The following is a 14,118-nucleotide window of genomic DNA, read 5'->3' as shown; positions in this document are numbered from 1 at the left end:
CTATTGTAAATGTTATGGTGAAACAGCAACCCCCCTCCAGCTTAGAGGGAACAGTGGCTGCTTCTATAGTGGCATCTGGGCGCCCAGATTCCGTCATAGAATACTGGCATCTGCCCAGCTATAATTAAGTGCACCCACTTATGCCATGTCATAAGTACATAAGTAATGCCACACTGGGAAAAGACCAAGGGTCCATCGAGCCCAGCATCCTGTCCACGACAGTGGCCAATCCAGGCCAAGGGCACCTGGCGAGCTTCCCAAACGTACAAACATTCTATACATGTTATTCCTGGAATTATGGATTTTTCCCAAGTCCATCTAGTAGTGGTATATGGACTTGTCCTTTAGGAAACCGTCTAACCCCTTATAAGTACATAAGTAATGCCACATTGGGAAAATAGCAGGCGCAAAAGTGGGAATCCTAAATGGGGCACTTTAGCATGTAAATAAAATGGGAGCTCCGCCTATGTCCTGCCCATTCTCCGCCCATATGTACGTTCCTTTGCAGTTGTATGCTCAGCAAATTGTGCACCTAAATTGGACAACAGAACTGAGCGTGCACATAACACTTACATGCATACATTTAGGCCCTAAAGTCGAAGATTGAGGAGGATAATGTGCATTAAAATTCATGGCTTTTAGTACATAATAAGTCAGGCCCAACGCACAGCTATAGAATGACCTGCATAACATGCAAATGCATAACAATATAAAGGTTTAAGTAGCCCATGTTAACCTTTTAACCATATCTTGGGGCCTGAAAGTTAACTACACCTACAGTGTTGAAGTTAACTCTTCTCCAGGAGCTCCTGGGATATTTTTAAAGAGGCCAGCCTGAATTAAAAAAGGACATCCTGTTACCCACTACATCAATTCCATAGGTGGCAGGAGCAATTCCTACTTGCTCCTGCCCTGTGTCATGTTTCAAAATGGTGACACCTGATGCCTGCCAGTACATTGGATTGTACACCTAGGGGTCAGTTTTCCAAATAAAGCAGTGCTCACTTATTTGACAGGCTGACTCTAATGGAAGAAGTAACTAACCAGTTAGTCTCACACACACAAAAGGGGTGACACAGGCTTCACATACTGTGCAGACATGTTTATCCACTTCTACCCTAGCTGACATAATAATCATCTCTCTGACTCATGTGCAACTTTCTTTAAATTAGTCACCTTATTTTCTAACTCCTCTTACTCTCTTACCTATCTATATGTTCCATCTTTGCTTATATCCTACGCTGTCTATGTATTGTGTTGACATTGTAAGTAGTATACTATTGATTGTTCAAACTTAATCTGTTGGGGACCACTGGTTAACTATCTCTCTCTTATACATTTACCAGATGGTGATAGGATATTCATCTCACAGCATGTGAATATTATTATTTATTTATTTATCAACCCAGGACCTTAACGCTACCAAGCTTGGCTATTCTATATAGAATACTTGCTCTTTCTTTCTTAGTTCTTTAAGAGCCCCACCACTTTGTTTTTGGAGCTATGTACCTATCATCAGTCCTTATTCTTTTTATTTTATTGTGGCGGGAGCACTACTAACCAATGTAAAAAAACTCACTAAGGAGAAAAAACAAAGGTTTCTTAGCCTACCTGCTGTTCAATAATGAAAATATAAAATAAAAAAGAAATAATATGTTAGATTTCAATTAAGCAATTTTGAAGATATTCCTCTCACTGTGTGGGTGTTTCTTAGTGGTGGGTAGACTAAGAAACCTTTGTTTTTTCTCCTTAACAGAAGAAAAATTAACACTCCATATAAAGAAGGCCCAGATCTTTTTATAAATTCAAGATATATTATATTTCTAGGTGGTAAGCAACTGTGAAGCATGATGTGTATGACTCAGCACAAATGCAAATTTTCTCACATCCACTAAGAAGTCAAAGACCCGGGCATGAAGGGCTTTGGAGAGCGCATCTCTAGTGTAACACGCCTGCTCCACATTTAGCGTCACGTTAATGGATTCGGATTTGCCTCCCCATTTGCTGTCCATCTGCCTGCTGGTCAGCTTCTCTTTCAGGCGATCCTGGTTAATTCCCAGCAGGAAAGCAGGGAAAGCCAGAACTGTGAAAACAATCAATTCAGAGTACACAGTTGGTGGTGGTCCAATGAAATGACAAACTTATAACCCTTCCTTCACAATTTTCTTTTCCTTGTCCCTGGCTATTCTTAGACAGCACTCTTGCACCAGCTAGGTGAATACACAGAAACATTTCTTTTATGTCCACAGACTAAAGAAACATCTATTTTAGGTTCTAGATGACTCATCTGTCTGCGGTACTAAATCCTGTATAACCTGAAGAGGCTTCATATGATGTGAAAACAAGGGACAGCGATACAGACTGCTCCTGTGCAAAAGCCAGTACCAATAAAAATGTTGGCAGGCAGAACTAAATTCTTAATGACTTCTTTGTATTTGTCTATGGATAAAGAATAAATGCCACAAAACTGCTAAATAGTTATCGGTTAATTGAAGGGTTCCAAAGGCACCATAATAAACCAGTGTAACCAATATTTAAATTGTTTTGGGAGCTAAAATATGTTAATTTACAAAAAGCATGGGACATTGCTTAGCTTTTGTACTTTAATACAGCTTTCAGCTCCCTAGCTCAGTGTTGAACGCTTTCTTCAGCATGTATAAATACATTCCTAATAATCAACACAAACTCTAATTGGGGGAGGGGGGGGGGGGGGTTAAGTTGAAAATCTGAGTGTAGCAAAGTGGGTGCAGTAGCAAAGGCAACATTTTTGGATAGGGTGTAGACTGGAGTTACGGTGGCAGAATTATTCTTGCCACCCATTTGGGTGTGGAGCAAGTTCTTCCTGCTGTGTCAACACACAGAACTAAAATCTACCTAAAGCACTGTTTCAAGAGGACAGGAAAGTTTGCAGATGTTTCAAAGGGCTGTGCAAGAGACCCTGGTTCACTTTCAAAGGCCAGCTTCTTCTCTTTGAGCTGGGGTGGGGGAAGGAGAAAAGGGGATGCAATAGTGACATCTATTCGTTTGTAAAGAGTATGCGTGGGGGTGGCTTAAAATAAGGTAACCATCCCCCCAGGTAGCTGTATACAAAAGTTCATGTATTATACACCAAGTAGGGTACTATTTGTAATGAGTTGACAGCCAAAAAATGTAGGAGGAACTGCTAGGTGAAAATAAAGAGGCCCTTTTACTAACAGGAACTAAAGCAGTGCATGAATCAGGAGGTGGCAGCTACCAGTAACATAGACAGTAACATAGGGCCTGATATTCAGTCGCCGGTGGGCAGCGCTTTGACTGCCCTCTGCCGGAGTTAATCCCGGAAATTCAGTTCTAGGCCATTTCCAGTGACTGGCATTGACTATTCGGGTGTCTTTTTGGCTGCTGACACTTGTCAAGTTAAGCTGATGCTCAGCGGCTGACTGGTTAAGTTATAGTGGTTAAAGATAGGACTGCTAATTATGTGGTCTGATTTAACTGCTAATATTATCCAGTTTGGTGCTGAATATCCACGCCTTACCAGATAAGTCACATAACATAGCCGGTTTAGCGGTAGCTGCTAACTGTGAATGTTCAGCAGGAGATAACCGGAAGGAGGGGGGTGGGTGTTGGGGAGGGGGGAGAGACAGCAGTAACAGTTTATAGTTTAAGTCAAATGCCTCTTGATAAACATGGGTCTTGCGAAGGGACTTGAATTCAACATAAGAGGGTTCAAGTCTGAGGTGTTGAAGGAGGGAATTCCAAAATTTGATTCTACCTGCGCTCCAACTAAACTCTGCACTTGAGAATTCCTTCTTGGTTCCACATATACTTTTATGTTTGCAACTCTTGGGGTAATTTTATTAAAGTCATTTTATGTATCTAAAAATACTTTTATGCACAAAAATTCCTTTATAAAAATTAACCCCATAGTCCTTAGAGAAATCAGAACTACATATCTAAGCATGCAATAGGCTGAACTTGATCAGCAGAAATGAGTCAACCAGAAACTTTGGTATATAACCATTTTGTTGACCATATAACTGTAAAATCAGCTTGAATAACACAGTACATGAAGATGTTAAATAATTACAAAGGGAATGACTACATAACACTTCAGGCTCATAAATATTGCAAAGCACAACAGACTGAAGCAGAGAAAACTTTTTTCTGTACTTTTGCATTATAAAATGGAGTGGAGTAGCAAAATGGTTAGAGCATTAGCTTCAATTCCCGCTGCAGTTCTTTGTAACTCTGGGCAAGTCACTTAACCCTCCATTACTCCAGGTACAAAAATAAAGTACTTGTATATAATACGTAAACCGCTTTGACTGTAACCACAGAAAGGCGGTATATCAACCCTACTAACTTTCACATATCTGAACCACAATGGTCCCTCATACCTTGGTCAGATCACAGCAGTCTTTCTTTCAAGCTAAAACTGGAAAGAATCCACTTATTCATCTAAGCCTACTAACACATCACATACCTTCAAAACCAGAGGTAAAATTGACCCCTCAAAATTTTAGTCAAATGAACAACTTGGTAACTTATTTTCCTCTAATCCATCTACTAAATTTCATCCAACAATGGAACGACGCTTGCAAAACTGTTCTAGATGAACTTGCACCAATTACAAACAAATCCTGACCAAAAGAGAAGTTATCTCCATGGTTTAAAGAAGACCTCCTAAAAATGAAATGTAAATGTAGAAGACAAGAAAGAATTTGGATCAAAAACAAATCCAATGAACAATGGACTAATTGGTAAAAACTCCTAAAATCATACAAGAGCATGATTATCAAAGCAAAAACCATTTACTATTCAAAATTTATAGGCGAAAAAACAGTTAATCCACGAAAATTTTACACACTAGTAAATAAGCTATTGAATACTCAACCTGTAACTACTACAAATTAATCCACTCCAACAGCTGATCAATTGGTGTCATATTTCGAGCAGAAAACAACTAAAATCAGATAAGAACTAAGCAACTCCCTAACATCAATAGATCATTTTCTTAATCTATATAATCTTTCACCATTATGCTCCCAAGCAGACAGAATCTGATCAGCCTTCCACCCACTTACAACTGATCAAGTCAAATGCACTCTTCACAAATATGCTAAATCACAATGCCTGCTTGAAAACTGCCCTAGTTACCTTCTCAAATCAGCTCCTAATTTACTCATAAGCTATTTACACTCAAACATAACTTTAATGCTATCTCATGGCCTATTCCCCCCTCAAAATGGCAACATTATTTTGACTCCCATACTGAAGAATACCTAAACCAGCCTAAGTCTAGTCTCTAACTACAGACCAGTGGCTTCAATCCCATTATTGGTAAAGGTAACGGAGGACTATCTCCAACTTCACTCCATTTTACATAGCTCACAATCCAGTTTTGGACCTTCTCACAGTACTGAAATTATTCTCACCACCCTCCTAGCTAAATTTAGATGAGAACATAGCTTTGGTAATAAAATATTAAAACTCCAATTTGATATGTCCAGTGCCTTTGACACTGTTGATCATAATATCCTTCTAAACATTCTTGACCATTACGGAATCTGTGGAGCTGTGTTAAAATGGTTCTCAGGCTTCCTAAGGTCTACATCATACCACGTGAAACAATCAGGTACAATTTCATCGTATGGTCCCCTGTTTGTGGAGTGCCCCAGGGCTCTCCATTGTCCCCTGTCCTATTTAACATTATGTTGATTCCACCAGGCAATTCACAGGAGAAAAATGGTCTCCCAACATTCATTTATGCAGACGATGTTACCATCTATATTCCATTCACTAAAGAAATAAATGAAATTACGCATATCATCAGATTAGGTATCTCTCTAATGGAATCTTGGGCATTCAATTTCAAATTAAAACTCAACACTGATAAAACTAAATTCTTAATAGTTACTAATCCTCATCACGCTATAAATCTTAAATCATTTACCATTGAGAACATCACAAATCCCCTTGACTCAACTATGAAAATCTTAGGAGTCACAATTGACCAATTCCTCATTCTAGATAACCAAATTTACAAAGTGGTCTCAAATGTCTTCAATTAATTATGGAAACTGAAGAGACTAAGACTATTCTTTGCAAAATCAATTTTCCATACCCTAGTTCAATCCCTAGTCCTAACAAAATTTGATTACTGCAATTCTATTTACGTAGGACTTAAAGAGGATCTCCTCAAAAAACTACACACCACTCAAAACACTGCCGCACGTCTCATATTCAGACTACCACGCTTCACCAAACCAAGCCCCCTTCTGTACGATTTGAATTGGCTGCCAATAAAAGGTAGAATATCATTCAAGCTATGTACCTTCATTTACAAAATTTTGTATGGTTCAGCCCCAATATACATGAACAACCTCACTGAATTACTCTCACGCAATGCCTCTAAATCATCTAGAGAATATCTTATTCTACTTTTCCCAAATTGTAAGAAAGTAACCTACAAAACAATCCATACTGCTAACTTGTTTGATATCAAGGCACTAACATTTGGAACTCCTTACCTAAAACCATCAAATGCACTGATGATTATTCGTTATTCCAAAGACTATTGAACACTCACTTCTTCAGTCTAGCCTTTAAGGAAATAAGCACTCTTCTCAAATAAACTGATGGCATTAATTTTTACCTCATCCCACCTCCCACTACTCCTGTCTATCCCAGTTAATCCTAGCTCATGAAAGAGTATTTTCTTATATTCCTCCTAAGTCTATTTCCTCTTAACTTCATCCTATGCCCTCTCATTCAAGAGTTTTCCTTCATTTGGAAAAGGCTCAAATCCTGTACATTAACACCACTGAGGTATTTAAACATCTCTATCATATCCCCTCTCTCCCTTCTCTTTTCCAGTGTATACACGTTGAGGTCCATAAGCCTGTCCCTGTACGTTTTATGACAGAGACTGTTTATCAATTTGGTAGCTGCCCTCTGGACCAACTCCATCCTGTTTATATCTTTCCATGGGTGCGGTCTCCAGAATTGCATGCAGTACTCCAAATGGGGCCTCACCAGAAGCTTATGCAAGGGCACTATCACCTCTTTTTTCCTGTTGGTCATCCCTCTCCTTATGCACTCAAGCATCCTTCTGGCTTTGACCAGTTAGCAGTAAGTTCAGCTGTGAAATTGGCATTTGTGATATCTAGTGCGCAATACTAATCCGTGCGCTAGTTTTCACAAACGACCATACCTCAACCCGTCCATGTCACACTTAGATCCTGCCCACTCCCACATTAGACAGCTAATACAGGATTTTTATCATACTGATTGCCTTTTTAGTGCAGGAGACAGTAGTGTGGGCCTGTGCTACTGTGTAATGCGTGCTAAACCCCAAATTAGTTGTTTAACACTGCCTAGTAAAAGGCCTCTTAGCTCAAAGTAGGGCACAAATTTAGGAGCCAAACTTAGGACCCAACGTTTTTTGCCTGTGCATATCTCTAATTTGATATATGCTAAACACAGAGAGCTGTAAACTACTGCAATAATGAACATCATAAATGTCTTTCAAAACCTGATTGGCATGTTATAGCTAAGAACCACAGACTTTTTCAGTAGTTGTCTGTTCAAACACCATTTTCTGACAGAAAAAAGTGCACCCACTGAGTCTAACCCACAGGCTCAACTATCTAGATATTGAGGTCTAGGATGCAGCTGGCTGTAACCAGATGCTAGGGGGCAGTAAAATGAGAGGGAGAGGAAATACAGCATTTAAAACATTGTCCCAATGAAACAGAGTGGCTTTATCCCTCAGAAATCAAACAAAACAAAAAAAGAAGAAAGAAATGCAAATTGGTACCCAGGAAATAAAACACTTCCTTGTGAAGCCTGATGCAAAACATCTGTTCCACTGATTCAACTGCCAAGTGACTCTAATAAATGACATTTTTAATAAGCATAGAATCCAGAGACAGATAAAAAAAAATCTTGTTGAACAAAGTCTAGAAGGCACACTGCTAGTAGTTATACTATAACTCACTCCTTTGGGTGCAACTGATGTTGCCACAAGTAGTCTGTTCCGCACCATAAGCCATATGAGATGATACTTAAGAACCTAAACATGCATGTATGTTCTAGGAGAGAGGAGGGCTGGAGGCATATGATAGAGACATTACAGTATCTGAAAGATATTAACCCCCTAATTTCATAAACTTGCATTTACAATTTTACCCTTAGGATGCAAACTTGAGCAGATAATTAACTACTAACTGGCATTAACAACCAATCATTGGCTATAATTGGTGCTAATTGGCACTAATTAGCAATTATGTGCTTAACTGCCCTTAGTTGAGATTCTGTAAATTGCACGCACAAAATCCACACCGGCTGATATTCAGTGCTATTTAACAAGTCAGGAACAGTTCCTGGCCGGTTAAATAGCACTTAGCCAGTTAACCCATTAGTGCCCAATGTTCCCATAATAAGCCATATGGGAACAGTGGGAATTAATGGGTTAAGTGTTAATATTCAGAATAAAATAGCTGGTTATCTCCCCTGAATATTAGCACTTAGCAGCTAACCAGCTCTATCAAGTGATATAACTAGCTAGCCACAAATATTTGGCTATGTGTAGTGGCCAAATCGGACCTCCTAAATAGCAGTCCTACCTTCGGCTGCTATAAACTTAACCTGCTAGTGCTGAATTGTGTGACAGAGGTGGGGGATCCCAGCTCAAGGACAGGAAGGTGAGAAGTATGTCTGCCACAAAATCTATAGGAAACTGGCCAAACAAACCGGGTTAGAAAATGTGGAGGGGCAAAATCGAAAGGGACACCCAAGTTTTTCTGAGGACGTTCTCGCAGGACATCCCCGTGAAGGGGCGGGGAAACCCGTATTATCGAAACAAGATGGACGTCCATCTTTTGTTTCGATAATATGTTCGTGGACGCCCAAATCTGGAAATTTAGGTCGACCTTAGAGATGGTCGTCCTTAGACTTGGTCGTTTCTAATTTTCGGCGATAATGGAAACTGAGGACGCCCATCTCAGAAACAACCAAATCCAAGCCCTTTGGTCGTGGGAAGAGTCAGCATTCGTAGTGCACTGGTCCCCCTCACATGCCAGGACACCAACCGGGCACCCTAGGGGGCACTGCACTGGACTTCACAAATTGCTCCCAGGTGCATAGCTCCGTTACCGTGTGTGCTGAGCCCCCCAAACCCACTACCCACAACTGTAGACCACTACCATAGCCCTTATGGGTGAAGGGGGGCACCTAGATGTGGGTACAGTGGGTTTCTGGTGGGTTTTGGAGGGCTCACATTTACCACCACAAGTGTAACAGGTGGGGGGGGGGGGAGATGGGCCTGGGTCCGCCTGTCTGAAGTGCACTGCACCCACTAAAACTGCTCCAGGGACCTACATACTGCTGCGATGGACCTGAGTATGACATTTGAGGCTGGCATAGAGGCTGGCAAAAAATATTTTTAAAGAATTTTTTTAGGGTGGGAGGGGGTTAATGACCACTGGGGGAGTAGGGGGAGGTCATCCCCGATTCCCTACAGTGGTCATCTGGTCAGTTTGGGCACCTTTTCATGGCTTGGTCATAACAAAAAAAGGACCAAGTAAAGTCATCCAAGTACTCGTCAGGGATGCCCTTCTTTTTTTGATTATGGGTCGAGGTCGCCCATGTGTTTGGCATACCCAAGTCCCGCTTTCGCTACGACTTCGACACGCCCCTGGGAACTTTGGTCGTCCCCGTGATGGAAAGCAGTTGGGGACGCCCAAAATCGGCTTTTGATTTTGCCGATTTGAGCGACCCTGTGAGAAGGATGCCCATCCTGCGATTTGTGTCGAAAGATGGGCGTCCTTCTCTTTCGAAAATAAGCCTGATAGTGCCCTTGAATAGAGGAGGAGCCTATACAAGCCATGGGAAGCAGAAAAACAGAATGTGGTTTTTCACCCTTGGGGAAGGGCAGGAGGAGAAAACCCCTTTCAGGAGAGACCCAAGAAAGCATATGGGAAGTTCCATGGAACTCAGGAAGGGGGAGAGCAAGGCAGTTCTGGCCAATAGAAGACAAAGAAAGTGGGACCTAATCAGAGAGAAGTAAGACAGGAAGTAGAGCTTTTAAGGGTCCTTTCCCCTGGTTGAAAGAGGCAAGAAGGGAGCTTCCAGAAGCCTCTGAGAAGGTTTTGGAGGATGGAGGAGAAAAGGAAGAGCCTATGGACATCTCTGAGTGGGACAACAAGGAAGAAATGGAGGTGGAGCCTTATAAACCCTAAGGTAATATTCCTTTTTATTGTTTACTGAAACTTTGTGTAGGAAGGCTAGTTATGGAAGCAACTGGCTGTGAAACCAAGTGGGTGGTGGCCTTCCACCTTTTTTCTAACACATATTACCTGGGCAGGAAAAAGGGTTGTTTTTTTTTTTTGACAAGTGTACTGAAGGAAACTGTGAATTTTTTTTTGTTGTTGTGGACTTTGAAAGATGTCCACCCTTTTGGACACAAAGAGAAGCTGCTTCCAAAGAAGAAGTTACTAAAGTTGAATTAATCACTTATAAGAGGCTGGACAGATTTTTTTTTTTTAAGCCTAAGGAACTTGGTTTGGGACTATTGAGAACGAGAGACAGAGAGAGAGATTGTTGTAATTTGCATATGCTGGGAGTGGTTCCTAATTTGCATATGCTGAAGAATGGGCCTTATTTGCATGTACCTTCCTTTGTAATTGAATTACTCTGCTTAATAAAGAATTAATTATTTACAAACAGACTATGAAATATATATCTTTTTTTACTTTAAAGCAAGCTCTGAATGACTGATTTGAATTTTAGCAGACATTTCTTTCTCCTCCTCACCCTGAGTGTAACAGTATAGGAAAAGAGTGACCCGAAATCCAGCTGTAGTGAATAACCTACTTTTGGAGGTTATTGCTGGAGGAGTTCTCCCTGAATCCTCCATTTCTCTTTGGGCCAAAAAGACCAGCAACCCTGGACAATCAGTGGTGGAGTGACAATATTAACTTGGCCAGTTAAGTTTGAGCCAGCCAAAAAACCCCAGATATTCCATGCCAGCCACCGACATTAAATGCCTGGGCTCAGTGCCCATTGCGGGACCTAGCCAGCCTGCCTCCTGCAGGCTCAATAACGGCCATAAAATGGGCAACTGCAAGGGGGGGCATAGACCTTGGATGGGCACGGGCAGATTAGGGGTGTGCCTTGCAGTTATGCGTTCAGGTTATAAACTACCTACATTTATGTGCAAGCATTTACATCAGCCATTGAGTTAGTGTAAGTGCTCAGACCTAAGGCCAGGCACATAAATGAGGACTTATGCTACTTTCTATAATGGCAATTCCTTGTGCAATTGCCACTATAGAATTCACACTTAGTTCTATAACTCCTAAAAAATGTTTACTTGTATATTTAGGAGGTAGTTCTCTACAAATCGTCTAAATTTAGGTGCTGGGATGAAGCATGCTAAGGGTCATGGCATGAAGCTCCAACAAGGCAGACTTAAGAACAATATCAGGAAATATTTTTTCCACAGAAGCAGTGGTGGATCCCTGGAATGTCCTCCCGGAATAGGTGATGGAGGCTGAAATAATAGCCCTACATCACCTACTAGATTATTGCATCCTCAGCTCCACATTACCTTCTCCCAACCTCCACTGATATCCTAACACAGCTCTTGTATTCCTTGGGTAAGAGTAGATACTTTGTAGGCCTTGAAACTTTTTTATTGAACCAACATACGAATTATCCAAAGATGGTGATTTATGCAAACCATTGAGATAACATAGTTTCTAGAAATCAAGTAAAAGCTATCACATTCTGCAAAGAAGTAATCAGGAAATATAAAATACTTTTATAGAGCCCGGTGTTATAGCCCTGACGTGAGAGACATGCGCAGCACAGCACGTTTAAAATGAAACTCCACTCTTTCCTCCATAGTACCATGAGTGATTTATACCAAGAGAAGTTTTAAGGCCACCTACATTCTTCACTCTCCACAGCGGCATAGTTGGCCACTTCTTTGAAGCTGATGTTCCCGAGATGCAGTACTCCTGCGACAATCTGTAGAACCATCGCTTGCTCCTCGGCAAATATGCCAATGACATTCATTGCATGCTGAAAAGAGAAAGATGTTCAATTTACTGTTCACTTTTGTAAGAATGGAAAACATCACTGCAAGGTTCATTTTCAAAGTCGTTAATGCAGATACAGTGTCTCACCACTGTTACTTGTTTGTCTGAATACTGGCCTTCTTCAATAGGGCTGAAATTTGCATGTTGTGACAAGCAATAATGAACACTGGCACTAATTAGAATTTGCATGCACTACTTGCTAAGCATATGAAGTGCGCCAAACTTCTAGTGTGTGCAGGCAAAAAGGGGCGTGGTTATGAGTGGGGAAATGGGTGTTTCGTGGGCGTTCTGAAATTTACGTGCATAGTTATAGAATATGACCCAGTACACATAAATCTAAGCGCTGAGATTTACGCCACATTTTCATTGGTGTAAATGGATGCATATAGATTTAGGCACCTAAATCTAGGTGCTGCTTATAGAATATGCTTAGTCGGCACTGATTTCTGCACCAATTTTTAAGCACTTTATATAGAATCTCCCCTATAGCCCCTAATTCTATAAAAGTTGCCAAAAATTGGGTGCACAAATTTGAGCACATGCCCAATTTGTGTGTGCAATTTAATTGAATAATGAGCCAATTACTGGCACTAAGCAATTACTGGCACTAAATAGATTTAATTGGAATGTACACATGTAAATTTACACATGGGATCCATCTCTAAATTTTACACGCGAGTAAAAAAAAAAAAAGGGATGTGGAAATGGGAGGGTCATGACCGGAACGGGAGCATTCCTAGCATTTATGCGCTTTACAGAATAACAGATATATGCGCTTATTTTAGGCGTGTACATTTGCACCATGTTTCAGTTGAAGGAAATGGATGTGCCTAAAATTAGGTGTGATCCCCGGGCGTAAGCACTATTCTATACACCACGTCTAACTTTAAGTGCGACTTATAGAACAGTGCTTTTTTTCAGCACCATTTTAATTTATTCATTTATATCCCACATTATCCCAATGGATCAGGCTCAATGTGGCTAACAACTTATTGTAATTAACAGTACAAAAGTGATGTGGGATAGTATTCATTCCCCCCAAAATCAGAGAGCTGGCTACACCCCTGCTTGCAACTACCGTAGGGGCTGTTATGGCATTGTTAGCTACTCCTCCAGAGTTGATAGCAGCCATGACATTAACATACAGTAGCGACCATTTCTGTGTTAGTAGCATGGTTGCCTTCTATAAAGTGCTGGGAATGCCCCCAACTATTACTGCTTAGGTTTTCCATTGTTTTCTACCAGTTTGCATCTTGATATTTTTTTCCCCTTTGTTGCCATTTCCCACTGCTGACTTTTCCCATTGCCGACATTGATTTGAATATGCATAGTACATGAGGACTGAGTATTACAATATGCAATATGGAAACAAATGATAGACGCAAAAAGGTAACAATTTATAGTCATCCATGTATAATACCAATTAGAATGGAACTGAGAAATTTGAATAATTGTACAATTAGGAGTTTAAATTAATTATGATCATCTGTGAGAAACTGCTTGAACAGAGAGGCTTTAAAATATTTCTGCAATATCAAATAATTAGGTTCCCATCTGATGAATTTCATGAGGGAATTCCACCATTTGGTACAGAGGTAAGGGAATCCTGACATGCAGACTGACTCGTAAATTACATTTTTGTACATTCTAATTAAATCTAATTAGTGGAGGAGTAGCTTAATGGTTAGTGCAGCAGGCTTTGATCCTGGCATCCTGGGTTCAATTCCCACTGCAGATCCTTGCAACTTAGGACAAATCGTTTAACCCTCCATTGCCCCAGGTACAAAAAAAAACTTAGATTATGAGTCCCCTAGGTACAGAGAAAGTACCTGTACATAATGTGTACAGCACTGCGTTTACCTAGCAGAGCTATAGAAACGATTAGTATTATTAGTAATCTGGGATAGTAGAGGATTAGATAATCTCTTGAGCCAGGGAGAGCACTGTGAAGGGAGAGATCAATTCAAGGTTGCATATAACCAGGGGTTAAGCCATATAGAGTTTTGAAAACAAATGTACATAGTTTGAATGT

General features: G+C 40.6%; 1 protein-coding gene across 2 annotated transcripts in view; it reads right to left on the bottom strand.

Moving 5' to 3' along the window:
* MYO1E (myosin IE) overlaps nucleotides 1–14,118 on the bottom strand; it is a 434,647-nt gene that overhangs the window by 175,486 nt on the left and 245,043 nt on the right. For both annotated transcript variants that reach the window (XM_030188689.1, XM_030188678.1), the window contains exons 9-10: nucleotides 11,937–12,069; nucleotides 1,887–2,083 (exon numbers count right to left, since the gene is read on the bottom strand). In XM_030188689.1, the coding sequence (XP_030044549.1) occupies nucleotides 1,887–2,083; nucleotides 11,937–12,069 (330 nt within the window). The remainder of the gene's footprint in view (nucleotides 1–1,886; nucleotides 2,084–11,936; nucleotides 12,070–14,118) is intronic.

The sequence above is a fragment of the Microcaecilia unicolor genome, chromosome 1, assembly GCF_901765095.1.
Source record: "Microcaecilia unicolor chromosome 1, aMicUni1.1, whole genome shotgun sequence".
Classification (NCBI taxonomy): domain Eukaryota; kingdom Metazoa; phylum Chordata; class Amphibia; order Gymnophiona; family Siphonopidae; genus Microcaecilia; species Microcaecilia unicolor.
This window is presented reverse-complemented; position numbering and strand designations above follow the sequence as displayed.